The 15,996-nt window shown below is 35.2% G+C and overlaps 1 protein-coding gene across 2 annotated transcripts in view; it reads right to left on the reverse strand.

The window, feature by feature from the left end:
• Positions 1-417: 417 nt before the first annotated feature.
• The window catches only part of LOC143258251 (U-scoloptoxin(11)-Sm5a-like), a 59,620-nt gene continuing 44,041 nt past the window's right edge, over positions 418-15,996 (reverse strand). Inside the window, exons 1-5 of one of the 2 annotated variants that reach the window (XM_076517234.1) lie at positions 11,601-11,835; positions 7,797-7,948; positions 1,662-1,826; positions 1,056-1,274; positions 418-888 (exon numbers count right to left, since the gene is read on the reverse strand). In XM_076517234.1, the coding sequence (XP_076373349.1) occupies positions 688-888; positions 1,056-1,274; positions 1,662-1,826; positions 7,797-7,913 (702 nt within the window). In that variant the 5' untranslated portion in view covers positions 7,914-7,948; positions 11,601-11,835 and the 3' untranslated portion in view covers positions 418-687. Of the gene's footprint in view, positions 889-1,055; positions 1,275-1,661; positions 1,827-7,796; positions 7,949-11,600; positions 11,836-15,996 lie in introns of those variants that run through there. The other variant, XM_076517233.1, reaches the window with a different exon arrangement.

Raw genomic sequence — 15,996 nt, forward strand, 5'->3', positions numbered from 1 at the left:
ATTAATAGTAGACTTCTTGCTGTTAGTGTAGTGTTACAGTGACTCAATAACAACAGTTGTCTCCTTATATTAATGTAGTGTTACAGTAACTCAATAACAACTGTTGTCTCCTTATGTTAGTGTAGGAGAACTTGTCTTTCCACTTTTGGTTTGGGTGCCCTAGCAACGAAAATGTTATTTGTAAGATCGATTTAATAATGGATCATATATTGATCTACCGTCTTGAACTCGGATGACTTGATAAAAGTATCGATTACCCATTACCAAATAGTTAATTTATTTTAAAGATAAAAGCCATAAAGGAACTTCTTTAAATATTAAATATGACTGTAATTATTATTGTCAAAGTGATGACGTGAACATGAAATAACCAGATGTTTTATTACAGAATAAATTACTGACAATGCAAGTGCCGTTTTAAAACGATTTTTAATACCAACAACAACAACAACAATGAAAGAAAATGGTTAACGCACTTAGCCCACAAGAAACGCGAAGTTGTTTAATTCAGGAAGAAAAAAACAGATAATTCCTGAAAGATTATATAGAAATATTCCGGTCACTGGTAGTTATATATAATGTGCTTTAAAAAGAAAAATAATTACTTTTTAAGTTTCAGAGAGAGATGAACATTGATTTATTGTAGCACATGGAATCCGAGTGTATTTTTCTTTGTGTACCAGCAGTTTACATCATGTCGGGAAATGACTGGAAACAATGTAATATATAGTATCCACCCTTGTCCATCTCTATACGTTCTGTTGCCAGTCCAACATCCCTAGGACAGAAGTACCCAAGGGGGCACGAGCACTTCCGATTGATGAAGCGTTTACTCTCGGAAGTGTCGGTTACTGTCATGCATGGGTCATTGGGTTCACACGTAGGTGGCTGAAAGAGATTGAATAGTTAAAGTATTTTTTTTACAGGCTTAAAAGCGATGGTATGTGCTAAAGACGAAACTGAGACGCGCAAGAAAAGAGTCCTTAATATTTATGATCGAAAGATAAGAAAATAGCTAACAAAATTCACGTGTTAAACACCTAATTGGTTCTTACCGGTTTGCAGTGTGACTTAACGCTTATAGTCGTGATTCCTTGGGCTTGCTGGGAGAAAGAAGTGCTATTTCTGGCGAACTTATAAGTCGCTGGACACTTGCAGTGAATACGAACTGTATTGATCAGTGTCTCGCCAGTAAAATCGGATACTTCTAAATAGTTGCTGTAAACAACGCCTTTGTTGGTGCAGAGTTTTAACCTGGGGGCTTTCTCACAGTACTATACGAAAACCATAAATCAAATTATTCTCCCAATAGTGTAGAGAAAAATATAGGTTAAATTTCTCACAATACTGTAAGTAACTAAGAAGACGAAGTTTGAAATAAGCTTTTTAATTTTCTCTAAATTATGTTGGATTTAAATTTAATTTTAAATAATGACCAGAAGATAAAAAGTTTAATTTTTGTTCGTTTCAGAGGTATATATTTTTAAAACTGTCAAAATACAAAATTTTCATTTCGGTGGTTGTTTTACAATTTAAAAGATGATATACTGAAATGAATTCTAGGTGGCGTTTACTTGAAAATCAGTTTGTTTTATCTCAAAATATACTTTGTGAAATAGTACGAGAAAGGACAGGCAGTCTAACTTGAAAACGTGACGTACCTTGTATTGATCGTTGCCGTGGGAAATGGTATGCCCATCTCTTCCGTTCCACACCAGAGGGCAGGAGAATCCGTTTTGACAGCTGCACAACTCTTGGTAGCTCCAACCCTGGTAGTTAAATTGTACGTAAGCACACACACTGAAAGGTTGACACGGGGGTAATGCCTGAAATCGTAAGTTGAAAAATAAAAGTTTTTGTCCATAATAATCCCGGTCTGAATAACCAATGTAACGAACGCTGAGGCTGAAAACAGGTAAAACTCGGTAGCTGAAACAACCATTAGATAACCAGAATCACAAAATGGAGTACTGAGTGGTTTCAGGTTTCACCTTAGAACAACAACAGAAATATCGACTTTAGAGTTTAACATCATTAACAAGTCTAAAAGATTTAACAAAGGCATTTTCAATCAAGAGAAATAAACGAGTCGACGAAGAGTCCTCGTAAATTTGATTTTCTATAACATAAGAATACAAACAAGAGTTATGACGTATGAGAAACAGAAGCTAAGTTATATAAAGCATCTGTCTTTGTGCAGAATCCCAATCAGTTTCAATTTTCACTTCTTAAGAAACAGATAAATCATAAATTATTTTTATTTACAATAGTGTGTTTGTGTATGTGTGTCTTCTTATAGTAAAGCCACATTTGGCTATCTGCTGAGTCCACCGAGGAGAATTGAATGTTTGCAATGGATAAAAAAATAATCTCGCACACACGCGAATACTTGTAATTACTGTTTATTGTGTATTAATTCTGAAGACCTACGTAAACGTTATGCTCCTGGCGTTAAATATGGGCGCTATAAGTGGATGGTGCATTATTTTTGGCCCGGCATGGCCAGGTGGTTAAGACACTCGACTCGTAATCTGAGGGTTCGAATTCCCGTCACACTAAACATGGTCGCCCTTTCAGCCGTGGGGGCTTTATAATGTCACTATCAATCCCACTATTCGTTAGTAAAAGGGTAGTCCAAGAGTTGGCGGGGGGTGGTGATGACTAGATGCCTTCCCTCTAGTCTTACACAGCTAATTTGGGGACGACTAGCGCAGATAGCCCTCGTGTAGCTTTGCGCGAAATTCAAAACAAACACACAAGTATTATTTTTCGTCAAAGGGAAGTTTGAAATAAACAATTTCTCGGATGACATAATAAAACCAGCATGAAAATGAAAGCTGGAAATATAAAAGAATGAAATTCCTTATAGTGCCCACCGCCTTTTACTTTTGTTCTGGTCTATCGAATCTTCATAAGATATATATATATAATATGTATGTGCATGCTTGTGTTTTCCTACCTGAGCAATTTCTATTTATAGCTTATCCAAGTGAAATACTAAATTCAATCTATTTTGGCCATTTATTCCCTACAATATCGAAACGCACGCAGGAAACTTTATATCTAGAAGAATATATACAAAAGTCATGTCTGGTACTCGTCAACGGCTGTATCAAATGTCACCACATTATACTATGCTTTTGTAAAGACCAATGAGTTTTTTATATTCCTCGCATGACTTGTTATTAGAACGAGTTCCATTTGGATCATTTTTTGTTGTTGCGTGTAACATATTTGTCCACGACAGCTGATGGGATTGACTAACAGAGAGTATTAAAGACGTGGATGAGTCTATTCAAACAACTTCCATCAGCTCAGTAAAGAAACTGACTGATATTAAGGAAAAAAACATTTTCTTAACCCTAACCTAATACATTAAAAATAATAATATCATTCATAAAGTGTAAATTAACATCTCATCGAACGACTTTTTGTTTGTTTAAAGTTAAGAGCAGAGCAACAAAAAGGGTTATCTTTGCTCTGCCCACCACGGGTATCAAAACCAGGATTCTAGCGTTGTCAGTTCGCAAACATTTCGTTGTGCCACTAGGAGGCTTTACTATTTGGAAACTCGTTATATCCAATCTCAGCAACATGAGCCCACAAATAATTAGATACGTAAATGTATTAGAAAAACGTGTTCAGGAAAACCAAATAAAACCTCGATCGATAATTTTAGGGTTAATAAAATATCCTTTCACCTTAATTATAAACACATATGAGTGTAAGTAAAGAACGGTACTGCATAACTAGTTGGGGTGCTGGTTCTCTGGACTAAAGTTATATAAATTCATGATTAATGAACAGTTATCTTAGGACTTCAAAAGTTTCTTTCCTTTATGTAATTGTAAAAAAAGGCAGAAACGTTCATACAAACAGAAAAACGCAAAATTGAAAATTTGTAAGTGCTCTCGTACGGACCTAATGAACTTCCACATCAATTTTGTTGAACATCTATCTACACCATGCAAAATAGTTACATGGACATACAACAGTCATAACTACTTATATTTATATAGGTAAGTAGTTATATGGGCATACAACAGACAATACTGTTATATTTATATAAATAGTTACGTGGACATGACTATTATATTTATATTGATTCATTTCTTACTTCTATTTTTTTATATAGTAGTCATGTCCACGTAACTATTTATCTATATACGTATAGTATTGTCTGTTATATGTCCATGTAACAGACAATACTATATGTATATAGATAAATAGTTACGTGGACATGACTATTATATTTATATAGATTCATTTCTTTCTTCTGTTTTTTTTTATATAGTAGTTACTCAGAGTTATTATTTCAGAGAAGAAATCCATATTTCAAAAATATGTATATCTGATACCGACATGACAACTGTAACAATACTGTTTCAGACCGACAAAATATCGGTAAGACTGACCCATGCTCTTTAATTACTCCTGTAACCTGTCTCAAGAAGTTTCTGGCTTTCATGTCTTCCGAAGCGTCAGCGGTAAATTTACGATTATAAAACGCTAAAATTCAGGGTGCGATTTGTCGCGATGAACAAAGCAGATAGGTCAATACGACTTTGTTCAAAACAAACATAAACTCTGATCTTTGTTCATCTTCCATACCAACATAGAAAGCTTTCTCTGTAACAATATCTTCCAACATCTTTCTCTGTCTTCCTAATATCCGCTTACTTTGTGATCTTCCAAATGTAGAAGCCTTGGACAGTGGTCTTCTATTCTGGTAACAAGCTCGAACCTTTCTTCTACGATAATTATAACAGGAATCAAACCGGCGTCGTGGATCCTTTCTTGATTGTGACGTACATTGCTCATGTAAAGCAACTAGATTGAAAACGGTATTGTATATTCTAATTTTACTGTTATTATATCTTGTCACTGTGATCCCCATATTCCTAAACACACTTTTATAGTATTGTTACACCTATCGTTTTAACCATACGTTTTGAAAGACTGTTAATTCTATAATCGCTTCTCTGTTCTTAATCGGCATTAGCAACTATATTTAAAATTTCACTTTATTATACTATCTTAAGTTCTCTCCCAACTGTTGTCCGAGAGTGAAATAATTTTTCTAAAACTATTACTGTTTTCCAATACTGAAATAATTCTTGTAAAACTGTCACACTCTTGTCCGAGACTGAAATAATTATTCTAAAACTATTACGCCGTTGTCCGAGACTGAAATAATTCTTGTAAAACTGTCACACTGTTGTCCGAAATAGAGACCTTTCTTCTAAAATTGTTACACTGTTCTCCGAGACTGAGATAATTCTGATAAAACTGTTACTCTGTTTTCCGAGACTGAAATAGTTCTTCTAAAACTGTTACTGTTTTCCAATACTGAAATAATTCTTGTAAAACTGTTACACTGTTGTCGAGACTAAAATAATTCTTGTAAAACTGTTACACTCTTGTCCGAGACTGAAATAATTCTTCTAAATCTGTTATATTGTTGTCCGAGACTGAAATAATTATTCTAAAACTGTTACACTTTTGTCCGAAACTGAGATAGTTGTTGTAAAACTGTTACACTGTTGTCGAGACTAAAATAATTCTTGTAAAACTGTTACACTCTTGTCCGAGACTGAAATAATTCTTCTAAATCTGTTATATTGTTGTCCGAGACTGAAATAATTATTCTAAAACTGTTACGTCGTTGTTCGAGACTGAAATAATTATTCTAAAACTGTTACACTTTTGTCCGAAACTGAGATAGTTGTTGTAAAACTGTTGTACTGTTGTCCGAGACTGAGAAAATTCTTTTAAAACTGTTACATTGTTTTTCGAGACTGAAATAATTCTTCTAAGACTATTACGCTGTTGTTTGAGACTGAGATAATTCCTCTAAAACTGTTACGCTGTTGTCCGAGACTGAGATAATTCTAGTGAAACTGTTTCGCTGTTAAGAAGTTGATCTTATAATTCCAATATATACATATCTTGTCCGATGTTATTTTGTAATTAAAGTACTGTAATATTTCACTTTCAGCAAAATTTTGTGTCACCTTAAACATTTTATTTTGACCACACCTAGCTATCACCCTGAGAACACTCCTACTATAGGACTATCTGCGCTAACCGTCCCTAATTTGCTAGAGGGAAGGAAGCTAGTCGTCACCACCCAACACCAACTATTGGACTACTCTTTTACCAAAGAACAGTGGGATTGACCGTCATATTATAACGCCCCCACGGCTGAATTGGCGATCATGTTTTGGTTTGGTGGGAATTCGAACCAGTGAACCTCAGGTTACGAATGGAGCGCCCTAATCACCTAGCCATGCTAGGGCCTTTTGCTACAGGATTGCCAAGCGTTTTAAGGCGTGCGACTCGTAATCTGAGGGTCGCGGGTTCGCATCCCCGTCGCGCCAAACATGCTCGCCCTTTCAGCCATGGGACGTTATAATGTGACAGTCAATCCCACTATTCGTTGTTAAAAGAGTAGCCCAAGAATTAGCAGTGGGTGGTGATGACGAGCTGCCTTCCCTCTAGTCTTACACTGCTAAATTAGGGACGGCTAGCCAGATAGCTCTCGAGTAGCTTTGTGCGTAATTGAAAAACACACGATACAAGATCAAGTTTCACAGATACGTAATTGTTGTATTGCTACAGACGCACGTGTTATAATACTACAAATACGTGATGAACTTAACGTATTTTCATTAAGTGTGAAAGTTGGTTTATTCCCCACTTTAATTGAAACTTTCTTTTAGTACTCAGCAATATTTTCATTTATTTAACAAAGTGTTACTCCAAGTGTTAAAAATATTTATCTAGAGTTTTTGGGTTGTTTTTTTTAATAGAGTAATACAACCCATGGTTTTAAAATAAGAATCCCATTCTGTAAATGGAACAACAATAGTTGTGGTGAAGGTAATTTGGAGTATTCTCTATTTAAACAAACTGATCTGCGCAGACAGCTCTCGTGCCACTTTGCGCGAAATTCAAAACAAACCAAACGAACTGATTCAATAATTATCTGCAAAACGTTTCGTGTGGATAGGTAGTCTTGGATTAAAGAAAAAAGGCGGGAATTTTCCTACACAGTATATGTTTATTTGGTTCTTTTTACAGTTAAACTTATATGGATTGTTGTTAATCCTTCTTATTAAACTTAATTAAATTATTATTACGACTTTCTTTTTGTAATTTACTATCGTCACAGAATTAGTCCAACTTCTAATGACACATAATTACTGTCAGGATAAGGGCATTACAGTTAAAAATGGTCCTGTGAATATTGGCGTAAGAGTTTACTGAAATATTAACTGGAAATAATTTAAGTTGTTGTTACAGTTTAATTGCAGTTTTACCAGCGTTTGTGTAATTACAGTAAATAGTTCTACGTTTGTTGAAATTAAGTTAGGTTGGTGCATAAACACGGTGTATATTTTGTTTACAGTGTACTTGTTTCCAGTGCTCTTTGTCACGGATGGATAGTCTCGGATGCTCTAACTTTACAACTGGATTTAGAACTGGGATTTTATTCAACTAGAAGTACTTAACTTGGACATATCAGATAACATAACTCGTCTTGCGATGAGCCACGTTGCACTATCAACTTACGCAAGCTTTAGTTAGCCCAGTTAGATCGATGATGCGAAACGTTGTCCAAAGTACATGTCTCGAGGCGTAGAAGACGGCAATTGAGGAAGATACACCAATAATTCTCTTGGAACTATAACGAACCTACTGTAAATGCTAATTATCTTAATTAAAAGCTATTAAGAATGCTATTACGAAAAGTAAATAAAATATTTAATAATCTCATAAAACTCGCCACAAACCTCAGTGTGTTTCTCCTTCGTCAACGGCCAACCAATGACGTTAGGTCTTTGTGACGTCATCACCATCATTAGAGTTAGCATCAAGAAAGAAATTGTTGTGAAGAATTCTCGTCTCATCCTGTAATAACTCTTGGTTGCGTGCTCGCTGCTAACTATACACAAATATATAGTCTGTGAGTTATGAAATTGTTAGACTTATAGTTGTTGCACTATTTTTCTCTTGTACGACAATAAACACATTTACCAGTGACGTAATAGTCACTACGATATCGATGAAGTATTACAGATTTCTCTCGTTTTCAACAAAAAATAATTTAAAAGTATAATCTGCGAAGTTGAGTTATTCACTCAACGTACTCTCTGTTGTGGACTGAAGTTTCGCCTATTCGAGGCTCATCAGCACAGCTTGGGACACCACACCAAATACATACAACCAAGCATCTTTTAATGGTAAAGTTTACATAATATTCGTAAGGTATTTTGTATTCATTTTTAACACACCATATAGTAAACTAAAGCACTTTTAACACTTTAATAACAGTATAGTACTTCGCCTAATTTATTATTCGATATTATATGAAAAAGGATTCGTGAATAAATACGTAAATGCAGAAGCTCATTGAGGAAATCTAAAAAGTTGATGATTTGGATTAGAACAAATAAACGTTACTGAATGCTGAATAATTGTGTTTCAAGTCTAACACGGTGGTAACGATTTAAAACTAAGTCATTTACCATTCTCGTTGTCCATTTTCTTTGTATGGTGTTAAAGATAACGCAAAGATCGAACCACACATATCTTCATATTACAATCCCTCCTCAACCTTATCGCTGTGCCACTGTGTGTGTGAGGGGATAGAAAAATATTTGTTGACTACTGTATTAAAAATGTGATCTCATATTCGATTTAAAACAGAAGTAGTCTTTCTTCTATGACCCGGCATGGCTAGGTCACACACCAAACACGCTCGCCCTTTCAGCCGTGGGGGCGTTATAATGTATAGTCAATCCCACTATTCGTTGGTAAAAGAGTAGCCCAAAAGTTGGCGGTGGATGGTGATGACTAGCTGCCTTCCCTCTAGTCTTACGCTCCTAAATTAGGGACGGCTAGCGCAGATAGCCCTCGAGTAGCTTTGTGCGAAATTCAAACCAAACCAATCTTCTACTTTAAATTTATGAGCAAACTTACTTAAAGCTTATGAATGAACAGAACAGCCACCAAACAACATTGAAAGACTGGTTAAACAAACTTTGAAAAGGAAAACCATTCTATATTAAAAACCATTTATTTTTTCTAAATCAAGAATCGTGTTTATTTACGTCTTTTATTTCATTCGTATCTTTGTTGTAAGGGAAACCATGAGAATGTACTTGTTTAGGGTTAAACAATCAAAAGTAATCAAACTGAAACTTAATAAAATCATAAAGAATTTAGACAAATGATTTCTGGAAGGATTTCAATATAAAATAAATATTATGCTACGTGAAACGTAAAGACAAATCGATAGAGGGATATACGTACAAACGGATAGTTGAATCACCAGACTAACGGATATACTGATGTATAGCTAACTCCGGGCTGTGTTTGGACGGATACATGGATAAACGTTGAGAAAAAGTCATTTAGGCCACAATTACAAGTTCTAGAAACTTGCATGGTTTATACGGAAGCTAACAGATGGACTGAAAGGGTTTATTCAGAAGTTTTTTTAAAGACATATGGTAAAACGCGGCAGTTAGGGGTCACGTATAAAGACTGTCATTCGATCATTTGATTCAAATCTGCATGATATATTAAGTGTGGCTACACCTAAACCTAAGACATCTTTCCCCTTTTACCGTATAACGTGGTTTTCCGGATAGTAAACAACAAATACATTATATACTTTCAATATGTTCATCAAACCTAACGACTGCCATCCTCTCTCCAATTAGCTCAAAGTGAAATCTACAAACCAATGCTACATAATTCGAATTCTTATGTTTACCGTTTGCTTACATTTCATTAAAATACTTTAGCATAAGTTGAAAAACAAATAGAATAACTTAAACAATACAATATTTTGCTTAATTAAGAACTACTGTAAAGAATACCACACGTTTTATATTTCGTAAGTAACAAGAGTGTTCAATCGAGGAAAATATGGAGGCTCTTCGTTTGGGTAAAAATAAAATGTAATACAAAACATTTAAATACTTTTGGGGTTTCAAAAATCCTGACTAAAGGATGACCCTCTTCAGTCTCACATTCAAAGAACGTTAATAAAACTCAAACGTCTTGTTGTACTAAACCTGAATAAAGGATGACCAGTTCAGTCTCACGTTCAATGAAAGTTAATATCACTCAACCGTTCTCTTGGACTAAACCAGACTAAAATATGACCAGTTCAGTCTGACGTAAAGGACACTCAAACTTTATGTTGGACTAAACCTGACTAAAGGATTACCACTTCAGTCTGATTATCAATGAACGTTAATAACAGTGAAACTTTCTTTTGGTCTTAACCAGTTCAGTCTGACGTTAATAACACACAAACTTTATGTTAAACTAAACCTAAGTAACAGATGACCAGTTCAGTCTGACGTTAATAACACTCAAACTTTATGTTAAACTAAACCTAAGTAACAGATGACCAGTTCAGTCTGACGTTAATAACACTCAAACTTTATGTTAAACTAAACCTAAGTAACAGATGACCAGTTCAGTCTGACGTTCACAAAACGTTAAGAACACTAAAACTTATGTTTGACTAAACCTGACTAAAGGATGAGCAATTCAGTCTGACGTTCACAAAACGTTAAGAACACTAAAACTTATGTTTGACTAAACCTGACTAAAGAATGACCAGTTCAGTCTGACATTCACAGAACGATAATAACACTCAAACTTATGTTTGACTAAACCTGACTAAAGGATGAGCAATTCAGTCTGACGTTCACAAAACGTTAAGAACATTCAAACTTATGTTTGACTAAACCTGACTAAAGAATGACCAGTTCAGTCTGACATTCACAGAACGATAATAACATTCAAACTTATGTTTGACTAAACCTGACTAAAGGATGAGCAATTCAGTCTAACGTTCACAAAACGATAATAACACTCAAACTTATGTTTGACTAAACCTGACTAAAGGATGAGCAATTCAGTCTGACGTTCACAAAACGTTAAGAACACTAAAATTTATGTTTGACTAAACCTGACTAAAGAATGACCAGTTCAATCTGACATTCACAGAACGATAATAACACTCAAACTTATGTTTGACTAAACCTGACTAAAGGATGACTAGTTCAGTTGTTTTTTATTGAATGTTCAAAAGCTGCATGACAGAAAACAACAATATTTACTCTCTGATTTCTAAAAACAAAACTAATACAATATAGCATCCTAAGTAATTAATAAAATGGATAATTGTATGCGTGCGTGCATATGTGTGTGTGTGTGACAGAGGTAGTGTTTTCCTAAATTAAAATCACACCGTGCTGTATGCTCTGTCCACTGAGTGGAATCGAACCCCTAATTTTAGGGTTGTAAATCCGTAGATGTAACAACGGGGTCAAATGGATAATTAAGATTAATTTAATTTTTCATTAATCGTAAAGATAAAATGTTAAATTGATGAGAACAGTCCAGCTCCACCTGTCTGTTGTTATTGACCATTAATGATTAAGGTTTTGCACAAGCAAATTACTTTAATTATTTAATAATAAGAATTATTGAAAGAATAATAAGTATTTGTTTACTGGACTACAAACATGCCATGAACTACATGTATCCATAACGTTCCACCACTTACTTACCTGACTGTAAGTTCAGTTTCTTGAGAACGCTGCAGAGTACTGAGGTAAAAAGTATTTGACGTCGTTAGCCAATCAGTCAGGTATGTTGTGAACGTCAAGAAATTCGGTATGGCTGATTTAAGCACGTGCTAAGAGAGATCCCTGGCTAATGACACGGAGCATTTGCAGAGGCGCTGACTGTCTGTCCTACAAGAAGAAAGTCATGATCTTAACGACCACGTAAAGCGGTCTTCCAATCTCTATTGTTCAGCGAATGTAAGCCTGCATTTGATTGGTGTAATATGATTGAGGCGTCACCTACTGTTTTATTGATTCGGAAATCCAACATAGCTACAAGTGTGCAAACAACATATACACCTTAACGAAACGTTTAGGTACGTCATCCCACTGCGTTATGTCTCGCGGACATCGTTTTTGATTTCGGTTTTCTTACTATTATTTGAAGTTGACATTTTATACGATTTTAATTTCCCAACTAAGGACGTTAATATGGTTACCAAACAAAATTGTTTTATGTTGACTTTGGTGTTGCTAACCAAAATAGCGCCTCACACACAAGTAAGCAAGTAGAATGAAGGATGCTTCGACCCCCAAAATTAGGTACGATTAATGAAACTACGTGTTAGTTTCGTTGTACTCGTCTTCAACTGAGCTATTTATACGTTTTCAAGAAACTAACCTAACTACGGTTAAACTTTTTATGTAACTGTCCTTATTTAAACTACTTACGAGGTTTCGTTACAGAGATTAAACTAAACTAATGTAGTTTCTTAGAGACTCATCTTTATCTAAACTATTCACAGGTTTCACTACAACGATTTAACTAAACTAGTGTTGTTTCTTATGTAGTTACCATTATGCTCACCAGGTTGCAACAAAATAATATCACGTGTTATAGGAGTCTGTTTCCTAAGAAAATCCTTTTAGGTATTTTAAAGTGATTTCGTATGGTCATAAATGCCTTCTCTAAGTCACAATTCGTACATTCGTTGCTTATAAAAAAAAATCCAATAGTAGAACGAAAAATATCCAGCCATTTAAAACTTGCTTTTTTAAATATATTTATTTGCTTAAAAAGTGGCACAGCGGCATGTCTATGGATTCATCCCGCAAGAAACCGGGTTTCGATACTTTTATTTTTGAGGAAACAAATAAATAATTTGTTTTTAAAAGAAACCGCTCTACAACTTAAACTTGTATTTAAAACGTGTTTTGTTTTCTCACAGTAAAAGAGTTGATTCACTGTTTCGTATAATACAAAACGATGGTACGATTCGTGATGTCAAAAGACATACAGAACAACAAAATGCGTTTCGTAAATTAAATTCCAGAAATGCGATAAGGCTCTGACACTTTTTGACCGGTTTATTCATTTGTTTTGTTTTGTTTTAATTTCGTGCAGAGCTACTCGAGGGCTATCTGCGCTAACCGTCCTTAATTTAGCGGTGTAAGACTAGAGGGAAGGCAGCTAGTCATCACCATTTACTTCCAACTTTTAGTCTACTCTCTTACCAACGAATAGTGGGATTGACCATAATTTTATGACGCCCCAACGACTGAAAGGGTGAGCAAGTTTGGCGTGGTAGAGATTCAATCTCACTACTAGCAGATTGCGATGGGAGTGCAGGCCATTTCAGGATTATTTCGACTTGCTAAATGTGCTAGTTGTTCATTGGATGTTTTGAGTGGGAATAATGGTACACGAATGTCATTAAATGTCCTTGAAACGGAATGTCACAAGAGAGCTGAAGCAGTAGAGTATTATATTGATATATATATATTTTGTTATTTTAACTAAAAACAACTTATCCTACTATGTAATTTCATTAAAATATATATACTGTATTTTTCGGTGTTTAAGAGGTATTTTTTCCCCAAAAAAGTGGTTTCAACCCCCCTTCCCCTGTATCCTATACACCGAAGGGTAAAAATCGTATGCCTTCCTAGGCATATTGTACATTGTACAGCAAGGACTACAAACTAGTACGTTCAACATTTACATTTCTCTAGACTTGTTTTCTTTCTCTCATGGGCTAGAGAAAATGGGTTATAATGAGAAACGACTGTAAAACAGTGTTCCATTTGTGGGTAGACATTGAACTAACAATAATAGGGTCATATCCATAGGGAACACAATAAGAACATAAGTTTGGAAACTGATAGTAATTATGAGCACAAAACTCTATACGGGCAACTAATGGCACCAAAGATGATATTGTTTGAGGACAAGTGAGAATAAACTTTTGAACTTGTTTTAGTAATTATGAGCACAAAACTCTATACGGGCAGCTAATGGCACCAAAGATGATATTGTTTGAGGACAAGTGAGAGTAAACTTTCTGAACTTGTTTTCACTGATGCGAAAGAAGATTTTAAAAGTTTTCATAATAAATGAACAATGTTTTGATGCATATGTATGAAACAACCACATTTTGTTTTATTATGGAAACTATTTTAAAGTATTCTAAAGAACAGTAAAACATTTTGCTGACGTTGAAAAAGTAAATAAATGATAACCGTGAAAAATATTTTTTTCCTGAAGATAGCCTTGGAAATAGGGGTGCGTCTTGTACACCGAAAAATACGGTATACGTAAAGTAACAAATACTATTACATTTTAAGTACATAAAGAAAAGAAAAACTGTACAAAAAACTGGATATGTGAGCTCACTTATCTATGTCATTTTCATTGTTCCATCCCATGCATTGCTTTACGTGTTTGACATAACACTGAAAATTGCAGACACGACCAAAGAAGATAACTTCTAAGCGTCATCAGGGCACGGAACAGGTCTTCTGAGACACCACTTTCATGGAGGCGTCTGGTGGAGGTAAACAGGGGATTAGATTGGACATGATAAAGCTCAACACTTGTGAATATGTCACTACTACTGATATTTTCAGCCCTTTTCTTTAGGTCATCACGAGTAGTAAATGGAACCAGCCACACTGAGTTTGTTTGTTTCGGAAATTTGAGCAAAGTTTCATGTTTGCTATTTATAATTTTAGCTGATAGACTGAAGGGAAAGTAGATAATCAAAAACACCCACTGCCAACTCTTAGGTCACTCAGCTCAAATAATCAGTTTTGACTATCACTCTTATCACGCACTCATGGCCATAAACTACAGAACGTGTTGTTACATAACCCATAAGTTCTCGCTAGACGCTGCAATATACGTCTAAAACGCTCAGTTGTATTCCATTTCTGGATGGTTATCGCTAAAGTTAATTAAATGTTAATTACGTGTCCGAAATGAACACAGTACAAATCTCTAGGAGGATTTCAGAACAGCTGGCTATTTCTGTTTTATCAAATTACGAGCGAACCTTTGCTCATATAGCATAACCTGGCATTCGTAACTCTATCGTTTATTTACTATCTCTAAATCACTTGTTAATTAGGCGTTCTGCTTCCCAGCAACTTAGTTGTTTATGATATCTGCTTCCATGCTGTTAGGTCATTGGCCATTTCCATCTTATGTCACTAAGAAGCCACTATTCTTTGTAATTAAGGTACCAACAAGTTACTTAGTTTCGGATACAAAATTTAATGATAACTTTAAGCTGAGTGTACGTGCAAGTTCGCGCAAAGAGAATTAACAGCTGGAAGCAGACGTGGCTTAGTGATTATTGTGCTCAAAGTGTGTATTCGAAGATTAATAATTCGCCATTCTTTCTCCACAAAAAACGAGCTCCGCCCTTTGGGACAAGGGTGCATTATGAGAGTTAGGATTAAGCCCTCCCATTACTCAAGCAGACAAGATTAACTCAGGTAAGGGCAACCGAATGGAGTTTCACCTCCTTTATATTCAGACCATCAGTGTTATAACTAACAGTTATAAGAGTAATAGTACTATTTTAATGATAAGGTTAAATAGTTTGTCGTTACATATAAATAAGATGTGTGGGTACAGTCTATAGGTTTAAAAGGGTGATTGATATTTATATACCATTTCTACTACAGAGTGCATCAGTAAAGGTAGTGTTCTCTCCTTGAACAGCAAAATTTAGCCAATTATCCCTTCCTATAACAGGATCCCTCAGTGGCACAGCAGTATGTTTGCGGACTTACAACGCTAAAATCGGGTTTCGATACACGTAGATAACAGAGCACAGATAACCCACTGTGTAGTTTTGTGATTAATTCAAAACAACAACAATCCTATAACAGCCCACTCTTGATCCTCTCTTTGAAGAGCCCAACTTCACTACTGATCCCTAAGAGTAGACGGTGAGTACTGTTTTATTATCCTTACTTCAAGTCTACGAATACAAAAATTAGGTCGAGTGTACTGAAGGATACCGTTTCTGTAGATTTGTCCGCAATTCTTAAACGAACAAACAAAAACATATATACCTAAAGAGTGGCATTCAGCTCACGAACCCCGTTTACA

Source organism: Tachypleus tridentatus, chromosome 7 (genome assembly GCF_004210375.1).
Source record: "Tachypleus tridentatus isolate NWPU-2018 chromosome 7, ASM421037v1, whole genome shotgun sequence".
Classification (NCBI taxonomy): Eukaryota; Metazoa; Arthropoda; class Merostomata; order Xiphosura; family Limulidae; genus Tachypleus; species Tachypleus tridentatus.